Raw genomic sequence first — 17,214 nt, 5'->3', positions numbered from 1 at the left:
AAAAAATTAAAGAATGTAAAAATATCTAACAACTCCAACCACGTTTGGAAGTTAAATAAACTAGCATAACAAACAAAGAGATTGGGAATGCTTAATTCTCTTCACTATTTTTCAAGCTCGCTCATATCCCTTTGAAACCTTGAAACAACTTTTTGGTAAGGAATGTGACTTGGCAGCAACAATGATACAACAGGCCCCCTCTACACAAAAATAAATATATAGACTATAAATTGTGCCAAGTATCAAGAAAAATCGCTTCAACTGGGAGCCAATAACCCACAAAAAGCAGGTACGAAAGTCCGGACATTTGCTCCGCTCATGGCGAACTGAATGAATCCCCAGTCCATATCCTGGAGAATAGTTTCCAACATTAATCCCAAACAAAATCGTCGGGGTCAACTTACCTGCTCGCCGATCAAATCAAGACCAACAACTAAGAAACTGATCCCTTGAAATAACAGGAAATAGAAATGAATTCCTTGAGCAGACAATAAGCTTCTTGCTGAGGCAGTTAACAAAATGAATGCGAGAGCGAGTTCCTTCCGATACAAACGGTTTCTCTTAGTTTTCCCGGTTTTCTTAGACATCTCTAGTTTGCTCAGCTCTTCAAGGCCCGACTCTGAGGACGACCTGTGAAGAAGACTTGTACTTTCCGCTAGTGGATCAGATTGTTTCTCAAACGCAACTAGATCCGTCTCCGAGGATCTTCCCAGTTTCTTTGTAACTATCCACTCATAGGAACTTCCAAACCGAAACAATCCAGATATCATGGCATTAAATTTGGTCACAGACATGGTATTCTCAAAAAGAAGGTAAGGAACTATAAATGGGAATGACCGTGGTGATGGAAGGATATTCAAAATAGACATGAGTCCAGGAACATAACAAACAACCCAAGCAGGTAGTTGAGCTTCTGGCAGGAACATGGTCAGGGGGAGAATGATGCAAAAGAGGGTGAACGAATAAAATGGCAGGATAAGCTTCCGTAGAAGGAAGAAAAGAAATATCAAATTGGCTTTCTTGGCCAAACTCACCTGCAATGTGAAAGACATTAACATTAACATGAGAGATGACACTAACCTGAAGCTGAAATACATTTAGGAGTTCTTTAGGGCATAGATACATCTCTATGATTGGAAGCCTTAATGGAACTTCCCTAGTTTGTTTATGGGAGAGGGCTATGATTAGTCAACCACATAATCCTGTGTTTCCTTATTACCTTGAGATACCATTCAATAACTTCTGATTTTCTTGATAATCAAGGTTAATAAATTGTTAAGTATAGTATTTGATGTCATGCAAATTTCATCTTATGTAAATAAAACTTCCCTACCTTCGAACGAAGTATGTCAACAAAGCACAAACGGAACAACTGCATTGGGCCTGAATGCCATCGGTGTTGCTGTTTCTTGTATGCCTCATAGGACTCTGGAAGTTCACAAAGGCACTGCAAATAGAAGAGTAAGTTACTGTCAAAAAAATGGAATAGTAAGTTTAGAAAACCTTATGATCATCTCAAAACATTTGAAGAAACTGTGTACGGCAAGACGTCAGACCTTTACATCATTCAGATAAATGAATTTCCATCCACAAAGATGAGCACGAACAGCAATGTCCATGTCCTCAACAGTTGTTCGTTCCAACCAGCCACCACATTCTTCAAGGGCTTTGATTCTCCAAACACCAGCAGTTCCATTAAAGCCAAAGAAGTTGATAAACACACCATTGACCTGTTGTTCAACCTCAAAATGGAACGATAAGTTTATATTCTGCAACCTTGTAAGCAAGTTCTCATCCTTGTTCACAAATGCCCACCTTGTCTGGACCAATGCCAGATCATCATTCCCCTTCAACAAAAAAGCAGAAAAAGAAAAGAAAAGAAATTTGTAGTCAGATAATCAGAACTTGTAGATCACCTGTGTCTGTAAATAACTAAATGTCTGCGTAACAATGTACACAACGTTTTCCATGTTAAAGAAAAGCGCCGATAGAGTCTATAGATGGTGAATGTCACGGGATGGGGGAAAGGAAGAACTGAGTAATTACATTGACATCGATTAGGAATCGCCTCACCAAGAGACAACTACCACTACCACAACAAAAGGAGTATTAAAATTCTCCCCTATCTATGGGTAAATTCAACTCACACACACCCATAAGAGATACAATCCAAGATCTCACCCTCCGCCCCTTGTGAGGTAAGGGGATGCCATTGGTTTAAAGACAGTTGGCATTTTCAAGCATATTACAATATCAAATTTGCACCCAAACATTAAGAATATTAGATCCTATGTTAGCTTCGATCCTACAAATTAAGTATGAAAATATGATAAATTACTATAAAGGATATTAGATCCTACAAATTAGACTAGGTTAGCTTAGACTTGGAAACCAATTAAATTAACAATATGTTGGTTAGAGTTGAGACTATCTTGCAATGCTCATTTGTCCACATCCTGAGACAAGCATCAGGCTATCACTTGGCCTAGAAGTTGCATAGTCAGTGCACACGTCTTAATTCATTACAGCTTACTTAATTTCTTCTTTGCTAACCCATGTCAGTGGCCCAGTAGTCTATCCATGTCCAGCACTTGTCTGCATATCTAAATGGAGGCTTGGCCCATGCCAATCCTAATCCAAGCTTGCACATTGTCAGCCTTAATAGCACTGCACATACTAGCACCCACTATCTTGCATGCTGGCTTGCCCATGACCATGTCCATGAGAAGGCTGCCATAGCAACACAAAGCCTACATCACACATCAGCATGCAACCTATCACGCTATGCTTGAGCAAACCATTGAGTGTAAACGGCTTTTACCATGCTATTGACAGTGCACAATGCCAAAACTGACACACTAGGGAGAATACCATTGGCTGCCACCTTAAGCATCAGTTCGCAACACCTTGCCTGCCCATGGAATGCCTCCTCCACGCCCATGGATATAGTGCTGGCATGGGTGCAAGGTGCCACCACATTCCACCACCACTATCAAGTGAAGGGTTCAACAAACCACCCTCACTGAAAGAACTCAATGTCCTTCTTGGTAGGGTGCAAGTTGTTCTTTCATCTATCTCTTGAGCTGCCACAGTGTTGTATCCCTTTCCTAACAATCTTCCAACTCTGGCAGACCCTTCCATTTTACAAGGTAATAATATGTCCTATTTTTCATGCTTTTGACTTTCTGTCTTGTTTTTTTTTTATAAGTAATAATGATATAAAAAGCGCAAAGGGGCTTAACCCTCATACACGGGAAGTATAAACAGAGAGCGCCTAAGAGGGAGAGAAATGAAAAAGAAAATCAGAGAAACTAATCATTAAAGGAACTAGCCAAGCGGCCGTCCAAGAGTAAAGAGTAAAGAAGAAAAAATGAGTCAATTTCTCTATGGTCCTAGTAAAGAAGAAAAAATGACTTTCTGTCTTGTGAAGCAAACTCTTCTAAACATTAGGAGCAAACTATTTCCAAATGTTAGGTAGGGTACATCTCGACTAACTTTAAGAATTGTCTACCAAATCCTTGTTAAACGATTTGAGGAAACTTACATGGAATGGGACATGCAGGTAGGCTCAAACCAATATGCTACCCTCCCCACTCACTTCGCTAGTTCAAGGGGACCATAATACATAAGAATTAAGCCTTTGCGAGTTGCATTTCTTATAAACTTTTTCCAAATTTGGAAGTTTCAACATCAGTTTATCCTAACACCGAGTTCTGGAAGCCTTCTTAAACTGTCAGCATAGCTCTTCGTCTATCATTGGGCCTTACCGAGGGTGTAGATGTTATTATTATCTTTGTATGCATGTAGCTATGTAGCAATATCATAGGATGTCTGTATATCCTACAATATTCAACATTTATTTTTCCAGTTGAATACAAAACGCAACTTTAAGACTCAGAATTTAAGGTTCTCACCAGACCCAATATCCTTAATCCTAATCTGCTATAAATTTTAACCTCACATCTTCCAACAATAACTTCTTTTGTTGTGGAAAATACATTCCTCAGAGGGATATCCTTCCCATGATGTTATTTAAGTTTCTATGTCCCCAAAACTTGTCGGCATTCTCATGCATAGATAACTTGAAATCACGCTTGAACAATTTAAACTACTAGGATAAAGACTCACTCACATGTTTTTACACAATTTGCAAGGTAAAATATTAATCTTGGAGGCAACAAAACTACAACCCATAGAACTAAAAAGTCCAAATTTTTTTTTCGTACGTAAAGCAAATTCATTAAAAGCACAAGGGGTGCAATCCAAGTACACAAGATGTATACAACAAAAAAACACCCAACAAGATCAAGAATGAGGAAAGGAAGCATATAAAAATCTACAAAGTTAAAGAGATATTGAACAGAGGCGCACTCAAAGAGTAATTTAAGAAAAATAAAGTTGTGGCACCAAACTCATCTTTTTGCAATCTTTGAAACTTCGATTATTAATTTCTCTCCACATGCACCACATTAAACAAAAAGGGATTATATTCCAAACAATTTTAAAATCATTCCTACAAAACCTTCCTTTCCAACAGTCCGAGAGCTTGGTTTGGGCATAACCCACTCTACTCCAAACATCAAAAAACCGAATTCCACAACACTCTTGCAAGATTTTTTTTTTTTTTTTATAAGTAATGTTTGTATATACCAAAAAGCACAAAGGGTCGCACCCTAATACACAGGAAGTATACAAGAGATCGCCTAATTAGGAGAAAAAAAAAATAACAAGAAATTCAGAAAGACTAATCACTAATGGAGCTAGCCAAGCTGCTGTCCAAGTGAAAAGATTAAAGAAGAAGAAGGACATGAGCTCCTCCAAAGATCTCTCAGAGTCCTCAAAGTATCTCGCATTTCTTTCTCTCCATAAGCACCACATAAGCAAACAGGAACCATCTTCCACACAATATTTAAATTGAAAGAAAGCTATAGAAAATATTTGAGAAGATTGGAAGCCACCTAACTAAGCACCACATCTTTCATCTCATGTTTGAAATACTTTCATATTTCCTATGAAACATAGATATGATTTAACAAAGAATCACATTATTCTGCATAACCCTAATTAATCATGAAGTCCAACAAAGGCCAATCTCAAATTCTATCAACAACATGAACAGCTACCAATCCAAGAAATGCATCAAGACTGAGGCTTTTCCTCTTTCTAATGTATCTTCTTACTTCCAGGAAAAAAATAAATAAATTCATTCTAATAGAATCAACGACCAGGCTCTCTTGGACTGTCCACATAAAAAACAAGTGTTGACTATGTTTATGCTGAAGTATGGACATGTAAAACATATGTATTTACATGTGCATTATACACATTGTCATCATGTAAGCTGAGAATCCAAACACTACACATGGTGCTTTCACATCAAAACATTAACCATCAAACATGCTGACTCCAATAGAATTCTTAACAGATAAGATAATGATTATACAGTTACCTTAAAATAAGGAACAGTTTTCTTCAAGAAATCTGGTCCTGGCTGAAAATCTGCATCAAAGATCGCCACAAACTCATAATTTTTAACATAATCACAGCTCATGGCAGATTTGAGATTCCCTGCTTTATAGCCTGTGCGAATGAGACGATGTCTATACAATATGCGAACACCCCTTTGTTGCCATTTCTGTACTTCTGCCTTGATAAGGGATTGGACATCTAATTCATCAGAATCATCTAGAACCTGTACGAGCATTCTATCCCTTGGCCAGTCCTGGATACAAACCGCTGCAATAGATTGATGGTAAACCTGTTTGGCACCCAAGGATAGCAGATATTAATAATTACACGAGGAAAAGGGAAAGAAACAATACAAAATTCAATGAAAAGCTAAAACAAAACAATATACGTAAATATAGGCATACATACATACAAACATAACTACGTACATGCAAAATTTAATAATGAATGATTGAAGAAATTTTTCTACATGCTATTTCATAACTGCTCCAGTCCATATCCAAAAAGATACTGAAAATTGAATAGACCAATTCACATTCTTTATTATTCAATAGCTGAAGAAGGGCACAACTCAACTAAAATGACCAATCCAACTAACAGGAAACTACACAGATGTCATTCTGCTTTTTTCTTTGCTTCATTTTTGCAGGGATTCCACCATTTTGCATTCTGTGGGCCATACACTAAGCATATATGAATTTTCTTTACTGCTAGAAAAACATTTTATTTCCCATTTAGGTTTCTATGGTTGATTCCACAATAAAAAGGAGAAAAGAAAAAAAAAGAGAGAGAGAGAAAAATACTACGAAGGGCGGATGGGTGTAGGAACATTAGGAGAGAGAGAGTTTTCAGTTTACCAATACACTTAACAGAAATACATACAACTTGGAATCAGAACAAGTGTGCTTGTATTGTACTAATCAACCTATTTCTCAACTGTGCACATACTGAAAAACTTGTAGGTGCATGCAAACTTGCAAGTACAACTTCTGGAACAATGACTGCCACCGCAATTATTCGAAAACAGTCCCAATAGCAGTTCACCGTGCCACCACCACCCTTTGCATACCATTACCATTTTCAGAACATCAATAATTATTCTTTTTTTTTTCTTTGATAAGTATAGTAAGTAATATCTCTTCCTTTTTCTTTTTTTTAATCTTTCAACAGGAAGAGATATAGAAAGTGTGATCAAGCTTAACTAATAATCAATATAAATAGCCAAAGCATAAGATCAAATGATTATTAAATCAAGTCAAAATGCACACCTCCATCCCTAACATGCCTTTAATTATGAAGTATCTACTTTCTACCCATTTTTTGACTTACAAAATCTACAGGTATTCAATCTTGTGAATCAAAGACAAGATAGAAGAGAGTTATTTAAGATTCTTTGGACATAAAGAACAACAGGAAGGCACTAAAGAACAATAGAAAGGCCAAATAACACAATGGCTGATGGTTGTGAGTAAAGAAGACATGAAGCCTTATGACTTGGTAGAAGATATGGCGTTAAAAAGATCCAAGATGGAAAGGAGGATGTACAAGCCAACACCATGTGGTATGGACATAATTTGAGTCAGTAGCATCTTGAAGTCTAGAAAAAAGATCTCTTAATCATGCAGTCATAAAAGTTCAAAAAAGAATCTGTAACAACATTTGCTTGGGAAAGCCTACTTATAGTTAACAAGGATATAAAATTGTTGACTTGAACACTAATCCTCAATGGCAGACACGTTACAAGCACAAGGAGACAAAAATTCAGTTGTATAAATCTTTGCCTTTCACCTCTATTTGTCTTGTCTACATGCTTCAACTGTGAAAGCCCATTTGTAAAATTTAATTTTTTGAGATTGGTTTAATACTTATCTAAAACAAAATTGATCAATCATATAGGTAATTTTTTTGGCTAGTATGATGCAGCTGAGTAGGATGACTTCCACACCATTTCTCATTCAGGAATGTGATGATGATGGAGCAGAACTAAGATTCGCAACTGAAAGTCCTTCACTTGCAACGAGTAATTTTTCAAAATTTGTTCACTATTGTATAATGTTGGCACAACTATTGGGGAGTCATGTAAGATTAAAAGTATTGGGATGCTACATGAGTCTTATGAAGACCAAATGTGAGTTTCTATAATATACATTGAAGATTACTCTTGACTATCATTTTTTTTTTTTTTTTTTTGGGGAGGAATAATTTAAGGCAGAATCACATCACTTGTATTTAGCTTACTATTCCTGCAAGATCTAAACCTTGCACAACCAAGTGTTCATGCAAACTCAAGTACCAACTTCTAACTCCAAGCCCCCATCACTCTTGCTCTATAGCACTAATGGTAGCATCAATCTTCCTCAAAAAGGAAAGACTTGTTCATCAGGAAAACAAACACATAACCTAACGGGCAGTAAGAAAATTGAGCAGCTAAAGCCACATAAATCAATTGAAATATTCCTAAAACTAACTCTACACAAACTGCCACATAACCTTCTAGAGAAGGTAACATCAGCAGAGGAGTACCATATCGAAGATGACCAGACGTGAAGATTTTATATTACTAAAACTAGTCTACTGCTACTGCTATTGATAGTAATATTTGGGAAATGAGTGATTGAAGAGTAACCAGCATAAAACATGAAGACATGTCAATGCTCTATGGTATTAAACCTCCTCTCACAATTTGTCGACAGAAAGAGATCCACGTACCACACCATATCAAAATTTCAACTAGAATTTACACTTCATCTCAGAAAGTTCGCGACAAATTCAACATCAGGAGCAGCTACCTACTCATCTACAGCTAGAATTCGGACATTTAACAAGCTCAAAACAACTAGCACCAAACTTAATGCAACCGAGTTCTTGCTTAAGTAATGAATTCGAATAGAAAATTACAATAATTTAAGTTCGAATTCAGAAAAGCTAGTGTGGAAAGGGATTCGAAACCTACATGCTCTTACCTCCCTCTCATTGCACATCGGGATTTGCACCAAAACCATCGGGTAATCCTCCGCATCTGCATTCTCTTCGTCTGCGGCACCGTACTCCATCTGCGCTACGGGCTTCAATTTCCGGAACTTGATCCAGAAGCATCCGAGGATCAGAACAACGCGGTCCACCGATTGAATCAGAAACAACACGATACACACATTGGTCAAACTCTGCAGCGGCGGCGCCAAGTAATTGGCCCGAATCTCCAGCCAATTGGCGTACACGAACCCTACCGCTCCCATCGACGGCGGCCTGAAATGCCATCCCTTGAAGTAAGCAACGAGCTCGACGGAGAGCAGGAGCAGGACCGTGATCAGGAAGGCCTTGATGAGACGGTAGAGCCGCGAGGAGGACGAGTCGGAGGCGGATGCCGGGGACGCGATCCGACGGTTGGCAGTGCGGAGGAGAGAAACGACGCCGTTGGTGAGGAACGCGAGGCAGGAAAAGATTTGCTGGAATCTCAAGAGGCACACCCAGGACAGCTGGCGTGCGCTGCGTGCTCGGCCCTTGTCAACCGCCCGGTCGGAGGAGGGGCTACGGATGTCGACGGTGAGGGAAGCAGTGGAAGGATTTTGAGAGGAAGGTTCTAGAAGGCTACTTTCTCTGTGCTTGTTCCACCATTCCTGGAACTCGTAGTTTTGAGGTCGAGACATAAAGACTGAAAATGCGATATATATAAATCTATATATATATATATATATAGAATATCGAATATCGAATATATGGATCTTCTTCTACTGTTAGTGGAATGTATATAAATCTGTTTGGTATTTTGTCAGTGTCGGTGTGATCCGGAGGAGGAGGAGGAGGACGAGAGAGGGAGAGGGTGAGGGGGATTGAGCTAAAAATGGAAAGAGTGCACCAAGTTTTGTTGTTCGTTTCTGCAGATTTTCAAAACCAGTCAGCAAGCAGGCCATGTGCGGTTGAAGGGTAGACTTTTCCACTTCACATTGTTTCGTCCGCTAACTAACGAATGTGATCCTTTTTATTTATTTATTTGTTTATTTTTTATATTTTTGAAAAACTTCACTTATCCTTCAAATGAAATTAATGAATCTTATGGTTCGTCTTCTAGTCTCATTTAACCCAAAAAAAAAAAAAAAAATCACACCCCTAATTTACTAGGCATTTTGAGAAGACTGTTCTAAATATTAAAAACTCTCAATTTCTTCTTATCAAAACTTTTATTTTTCGCAAGAGGAGGATTCCCGAGCCAAAGTGGCCTCAGGTTTTCTTTAGAAGTAGTCACGTGGAATGAGGATTCACTCTTGAGGATCATTTCTTAGCAAGCTTTTAATTTGATACAATGTACCCCTCTGTTGTTACTTTTAAATCTTAAGCGGCTAAATGATCATTTATACCTAACTTTTTTTAAAATATATATATGGATCTAAATTACCACATAATTTCAAATTAAAAATTAAAAAAAAAATCACATGGTGACCCACTGTTGGGTCACTTGTGACCCTTTTTTCTTCATTTTTTTTATTAAAAACAAAAAAAAACAAAAACAAAAACAAAAATCGAAGGGTAATTTGGTCTTTTAGGGGTTTCCATTAGAGTTTAACGGAAAAAATTGACAGCGGGGGTAAATTGTATCAAATTGAAAGTTTGATGAGTAAAATTGAGAATTTTTTTAATTTGTGGAATCTTCTCAAAACACGTGATTGTTTAAGGGTCTTTTGTGAAGTTTCTCTAAAATAAAATTTTGAAATCTCATTCTCTCCAAAGAGTGTCTGACTACCACAATCATCGATTAATCAAAGTAAATCATTTTTTTTTACATACGCACATGGGAAGGGAAATTGGAGACAAATTCGAAGTAGTGACCTCCGCTTCATCAAACGACTTAGGCGGTTGCCTAGGGCCCCCAATTAAATAAAGCCCCCAACTAATAATTTTACAATAAATTTTTTTTTTTGCCCTAATTAATAATTATGAAGTAGATCCTTTCTAAAAAAAGAATTTTAAGGCTCTAATATGGTAATACGTAAATAATTGATAGTGTCTGATTAATGCCCCAATTTTATTTTTTTTTTATTTTTATTTTTTTATGACATGTCCGCACAAGAGGGAGGGGGGGATTCGAACTAGTGACTTCCACTTTATTAAGTGTGGTCCCAGCCGATTGAGCTACTTCTTGGAAGACTTTATGCCCCATTTAATAATTATACAATAGAGGTTTTTTCTAAAAAAATATTTAAGGTTGTAAAAGTTAATAAATAGTATCTAATTAATGCCCCTAATTATGGTAATAGTAATTATTGATTGAAAGTCATTATTCATATTCATAGAAAGTCTCAACATTCATAAATTTTTAGAAAGTGAAAAGTTTACCAAGTGCATAAATCTCCAATTGTTTGCATTGTGCATAACTTTTTTTTGAAGGGGAAAAATTACATACTCATTCATTGATAAAAGGTCGCGAGTAAGAGCTCTTACAAAGAGAGCAAAAAGCTCTAAAAGCAAATCATAGCCGAAGCTAAAGTTACATAGGTTAACAACATGCCAACCAACCATTACAAATTATCTGCAAACCCATGACTATTCATCAGGTTTAAAAATAGATTTGCACCAAACAGACACCTTACAATGCATAGGTAGAGCTTAATCGGCTGGGACCACACTTAATGAAGTGGAGGTCACTAGTTCAAATCCCCATCCCCTCCTCTTGTGCGGACATGTCAACAAAAAAAAAAGGGTAGAGCTTATTCCTCGGCCTTCAGAGCAAAGAATCCCCAAGCCGATACTCGACTCAATAGCCAAGCGTTCACATCCACAACCCAAGGGTCTGGACCAAAGCAGCAACGTGCAGATCGAAGAGAGGACAGAGCCTTATTACAAGCAAAAAAAGGAAAGAAAAACAAACAGGAAAATAAAGGGATAAAACGGAAATACAAGCAAAAAAAATAAAAAATAAAAAAGGAAATACAGGGAAAAAAAAAAAACACTATGCTGATAATAGCAGCCGAGAGGAAGCTGATCACGTGCTGGCCAGAAACCGACGCTGAAGGTGGTGTTGAAAGTTCATCGCGGTGGGGACGCGAGAAAGACCGGGCAGTGAACGGCGGGCGCAGAGCGGGCATGAAGGAGATCGGCGACGCACACAAAACAAACTGGGGGAGAGTTTGAGTGAATCCCCCAAGAGCAGCACCCACAGAGTGTGCCAAACAAGCAACAAAAACAAATAACAACACACCAAGATAAACGTCAAGAAAACAGAAGCAAAAACACAAATCAGAAAACGAAAACAAAACCACAGCCGGAGATATGTATCTAGTGCAAAAGGTGGGATGGGCACAGGTGAAACTGGCTAGCAATGTGGTGGTGCATGCATCGAGGTGGGGGGCGAAGGGCAGTAGATCAGGCAAAAACGAACCGGTCAAAACCAACGTCAATCCAGCCAAAAAATGTAGCAGAGGATGATGGCAGGGGAGGAAGGCAGCAAGGTGGAGAAAGGGAGAAAGGCCACACCAGAGAAAAGCGGACCAGAGGAGGGAAAAGGGCGGCAAAGAAGGGGGAGAGAGGAGACAACGAGGGTAGAGGCATCATGTGAACTTCTATCACCCATTGCAAAGAGGGCGAGGGGAGGAGGGAGGCAGCCAACGACCATCCTTCCTCCCCAAGCTTGGAGATACCTTACCTGTGCAATTGCCGTGCTCAGAGAGAAAAGAGCTAGGGTTTGGGATTCTAGGGTGTAGATGATATACGTTTTACAAAATTGATGTTCAATACATTGCATTGTGCATAACTGATAAAATTACAATGTCAATGACTTTTCAACATCTAATTTTTTTTTTCACATCGTATTCCACTATAAATTGCACTTTATAGCTTTCCATTTTTTTATTTTAAGTCATATTATTTCATGTTCTTTTTTTTTTTTTTATTGATTGAATTATTTCATATTCTTGTATCAAGCGATAAGTCATTCAATATCTAATAAGTAATAAAAGAAGAAAGCCCCTACTATCTGGTCTTGGTGTAAAGCACCACTTTTACGGCCTCCAATATAGACAAAAGAAACATTTTTCCCCTTTCAACAGATCTATTGAGAGCCTCTTCAACATTTCTTTTTTCTTTTTCTGAGCATCAAACGAATTTCATTCATGTATGAGTATGATCCTATTTTCAGAAGAAAAATTCTCCCAATTGAAACAAAATTGTCATCCTAGGTGTGGTTATTGTAGAAAAATTCCTCGCAAGAATGAGAAAAAACAGCTACGAAATACTACCAATCACAATAGAAACTTAGTCTTACCCATCGCCTGAATTTTCTCTTGTGTTGGTGGGTGAAACAAGGTTCCCCAGTTGAATTGGTCGTTTTTATTTTTTTATTTTTTATTCAAAGAGGGAAAAAGAGGGATTACAAAGGGGGTCCGGGTCCTTTCCACTCCTAAATTTAAAGAGGAAAACACGCGAGAGTGAGTGGGAACGCTTCCAAACACTAGGTTCAAAGCGGCCCATTTGGCGATATGGTGTGCACAAAAATTGGCACATCTTGAGACCTTCAAAGCAGTCCAATCCGAGAAGGAGAGGAGTTGAAGGTTGATGTCGATAAAGACATGGGCATAGGCCCATTCAGTGCTGAGGTGGGGGGAGTTGATGGCTAGGATTGTAGTCAAAGAGTCCCCTTCAATGATAAGAGGGGAGCTACCGTACCGAGAGGCAAGCTGCACGGTTGTGTTGTGACTTGGTTGTGTTGTGTTGTGAAATGGCACATCTTGAGACCTTCAAAACATGGCTAGAATTGGTTGTGTTGTGACTTGTGGGTTTTTCCTTTTGACGTGTGCTTGAGAAATGGAGTTCCAGTGTTTTTACCTCTTCTTACATTTGGTGTTTTTACTTATGTGTTGAATTATTAGTGGGTGCTATAAAATTGGGCTTTTACACCAAGTGTTGTTTGAAGGTTTTCTCATAAAAGAAAAGTTTTAAACAAAATTTTACAAATTAAAGAAAGTGTACTGATTGACATATTAAATTACATAAAAATATTTGATTCTTTTTTAAATATATCGCTTATAAAATTTGATTGACAATAAATGTTACAGTTGCTTATGCAAAAATATTTTTTTTTCAAAATTAAAATTTGATAAAATCCTACCTAATATATAAAATTTCACAAGAAAAATTAAATGGATTATCCATATTATCAATTGAAAAATGAGATGTTGGAAAACTTGATTATAAAAACTTAATTAGTAATTATGCATCACAAAAAGTAAGATAGTGATTTTTACATTAAAAAATAAATATAAAATAATTAATAATTAAATATAAGAAAAATGTCTCACTTAAACTTATTGCCTTAGGCCTCAAAATCTATTAAGTCGACACTGTGGTGGTCCCCAGCTGAATGAACTACCCCTTGGAGACAAATAATCAAAGTAAATCTAAAACATTATAACATAGATGATTCTCCAAATGTCACGGGCAAAAGACTAGTCATCCAAAATAGATTACAAGATTACAAGCCAAGTTTAATTGTCATAATAACATCAAGTCTCAAAGCCTACATTTAGCAGATAAAGCGTAATGATAATCTCTAACTGTAATGCCTCATGTAATTTCTAGGTTCTGTTTAGCTTAATTGAAGGTTACCAAGATTGCCTGATCCATTGAGGATCATTATGAGTAAGATTTTTGGATTTTAGGGTTACGGCCGAACATTTGTAAGGGGGACCACCGAAAGTTGGTTGACCAAATTAGGAACCACTAACGTTCGACCGACAATCCGACAACCACTGAACAACAGTACCAGAATGTTCGCCCATAAGTACACCCAACATCCGCTAACCTGCAGGCATGTCCCAACATCGCCCTCAGCTTTTCGAACCCTATAAATACCCCCTTTCAAGCTTCATTCTGCCTTTTGAACCTTAGAGAAACTCTGCTTGAGTGTCTTGTGAGTTGTGAGGATGAGAAGGAAGGCTTTTTTGGAGGTTCTTGCTCTAGGGAGGTAACTTTTTTGCCTTAGCTTGTTATTTACCTAGTTGTTACTCTGGTTAAGTGTTTTTCATAGCTTGGCTGCCTGTTTTGGGCTTATGTTGTTGTTTTAGGTTTTAATTTTAGATTAAACATGGGTTAGCATTTGCAATATTGTTGTACGCATTATTCTGCATGAAGATGTAATTTTGGGCTAGGAGTGTGTTAGGAACCTTTTTGTAGTCTTAGAACTTGTTTAGAAATAATTAAAAGGTTTTCTGGTTCGACATGAGTTTTCTGCCTAGCAAAGAACGTTCCCACCTTTCTAGTTGAACATTCAGCTTCGAGCCCGAACGTTCACGCTGTTTGACAAAATGTTCGCTGGCCAGGCAGAACCTCTGTTTTGGGCATTTTTAGGACTCAAACACATTTTAGCCTGGATTTAGGACTTATGTTAAGTCTTTTCATAGATTTGATCTACTATGAACTCTATTTTTTGAAAACATCTATTGCCGAAGCAAGATAATGAACATGGTGAGATTTGTAAAAACATGCAAACAAAATATGTATAAGACTAATTGCATCGTATGACATGGTACACTGGTACGTGCGGGATAACGGCCATGGGCTTACCATACATGTTAACTCTATGGTCAAATGTGTGTGTGTTATATGAGCATTGGATCCAACGGTTGTTTCGTGACCAACGCAACCATGTTTGATTGGCGGGTCAGTACAAGACGTTCATTATTAGTAACATGGACCACCCAATGTCGAACTCGGTCGGGCTGCTAGTTATGAACGGTAAGGTACAATGGTTAAGGCACTAACATTGTATTACAGGTCCCTCGAAACAACGCCAACGCTGCTGAGAATGGGTAACATCTCGGGTAGACAAACAGTTTGAAATATGACTTGATTCTCATAATTATAGCTTATACTATATCTATATTGCATCCATAATAAACTGTCACCTCACAATGTAACATGTAAATCATGTGCAATTTTACTCATTAAGTTGTCGGACTTACCATTGTATTATTGCCCCTCCATTATGTTTAACTGCACTGTTTAGCTAGCTTAGCTAAGGATGGATCTAGGGAGACACCTAGCCATTATGAAGGATTTGCTTAGGATTATTTTTTAGGACTTGGACCCTATATGGCTCAACTTGATGTGGGATGCTAACAAATCTATTCATCTGGAGTTTCTCGCGAGATCATCTTTATGCTTTATTTAGTTAAACGTATGCCTTAATTTATTTGGAGCAGTTGTTAGTAATGATAACAACTAACAACTGATTAAATGATATATATATATATATATGCACTGATTAAATGATTTGAGCATATGGCATATAAAATGTATTTTACATGCTTATTACCAAAGTAAATCAAATTTGTTATGCATGTGAAAGGTCTTGGGATTACATTGAATATGGTTATGGGTGTGAATAACATGGTTATCACACAAGGTCTTAGTCCATAATCCTTGTATCCTTAAATATATATAGTTCGCAGTTGATAAATGGAACTTGGGCATTGCATTTTGAATAAGACTGTTACACATCAAATTTTGGTGATCTACCTTGATCAAGCAAAGCAGTGACTTAGGATTGATGTGTAGTGTGCTGAAATCTTAAGGCACTAAACGGACCAAGGAGTCGTCTTTCCACAAAGATACTGTCTATAAGGAAAGACAATGACTCATCAAAGACTACTTAAGACTTTGATTCTAAATTCTGAGGGAATTATGGACTTAGATGTTTCATGTAGGTTGCTTAGATGTATCAAAGAGGGAGACTTATCATCGGTTAAAATAACTTTAATACATTAGGTGATCACATGAAACATTGTGGGAAAACCTTTTTCAAGAGGGAATCCAAATCCTTTATCGGAAAACAAAGAGATAAGAAATTCCACTTGTTTTAGATTTTATGGATATTATTCTCAGAGTCTTCGGCCGAAGCATTTTGGTTGGCATACAAAAATATATACATGTGCTTTGCACAAGTATGAGAATAACGTAAAATTAGTGGTTCATGGATAAATAGGTAGAGAATTAAGTGATAGTATCCTTAGCCTTAATTTTGCTTCAAAATATTTCATGGAGGAATTATAAGTCATCGTTAAGTAAGTCAAAGGGATTAATTGTTTAATCAAAAATATTTATTGGAGTGCAGTCACAATTATTTAGTGGAATTAATTGTGATTAAAATATTGTTACGTAATAAATGTTAGGGAGACATGGTTACAAACATATTTAAGCCAATAATATTTTTTCTCTTTAGGTCTTTCACCAAGCTAATGTTATTTAATAGCAATAAGGCTTTCTTATTTATTGGGCTAAATATTTTATTTATTTAAAACATGGACAAAAGAGATATGGTGCAGTTGGGCTTAGGCTAAAACCTAGAGGCCCAATGAGCATAAGTGAAACACATATGGCCAGAGAAAATTTACTAGGCCTATGTGTTGAAGACAAGGAGAAAGGTCCGGGTAAAACCACAACACAGTTCCCATGGATGGGAACGCATGGTCTAAGGAGATTCTCCTTGGACCTTGCGGCCACTTGTATGGAGGCTAGGGTTTATACCCTAGTTGTCCATACTAATCCAATAGCTTCTTGAATTTGTTTTTTGCTCCTAGTCCCAAATTGCTTAAAACTGAAACTCTACTTCCCTAGTTAGCATATAAATAGAGAAGAGCATGAGCTTTCAAATCACTAACTCATTCCATCAAATTCTCTTGATGATTAATTTTCAGAAACTGACTTAATAGTTCTTGAATTAACTCACGAAGAACAAAAGTTTAAGATTTGAAGACC

At 37.4% G+C, this 17,214-nt stretch overlaps 1 protein-coding gene across 1 annotated transcript; it reads right to left on the bottom strand.

Moving 5' to 3' along the window:
- Positions 1 to 6: 6 nt before the first annotated feature.
- Positions 7 to 9,406, bottom strand: LOC132167351 (probable xyloglucan glycosyltransferase 6). Its single transcript, XM_059578297.1, has 5 exons — positions 8,433 to 9,406; positions 5,450 to 5,758; positions 1,557 to 1,847; positions 1,334 to 1,447; positions 7 to 1,034 (listed from the first exon to the last, which is right to left on the bottom strand). Exons 1-5 carry the CDS (start codon positions 9,114 to 9,116, stop codon positions 396 to 398), a joined length of 2,037 nt encoding a protein of 678 aa, XP_059434280.1. The 5' UTR covers positions 9,117 to 9,406; the 3' UTR covers positions 7 to 395.
- Between the last annotated feature and the right edge of the window lie 7,808 nt (positions 9,407 to 17,214).

Source organism: Corylus avellana, chromosome ca1, assembly GCF_901000735.1.
Source record: "Corylus avellana chromosome ca1, CavTom2PMs-1.0".
In the NCBI taxonomy this organism is placed as follows: domain Eukaryota; kingdom Viridiplantae; phylum Streptophyta; class Magnoliopsida; order Fagales; family Betulaceae; genus Corylus; species Corylus avellana.
Note: the sequence above shows the minus strand (reverse complement) of the source record. Positions and strands in the feature narration are given on the sequence as shown.

What these genes read in the sequence shown, in the direction of transcription:
- LOC132167351 (XM_059578297.1), bottom strand. Translation starts at nt 9,116, where the DNA reads ATGTCTCGACCTCAAAACTACGAGTTCCAGGAATGGTGGAACAAGCAC. An exon ending in AAACTGTTCCTTATTTTAAG is followed by an intron (nt 1,848 to 5,449) that starts GTAACTGTATAA and finishes TTTTTGTTGAAG; the next exon opens with GGGAATGATGATCTGGCATT. An exon ending in TTTATCTGAATGATGTAAAG is followed by an intron (nt 1,448 to 1,556) that starts GTCTGACGTCTT and finishes TTCTATTTGCAG; the next exon opens with TGCCTTTGTGAACTTCCAGA.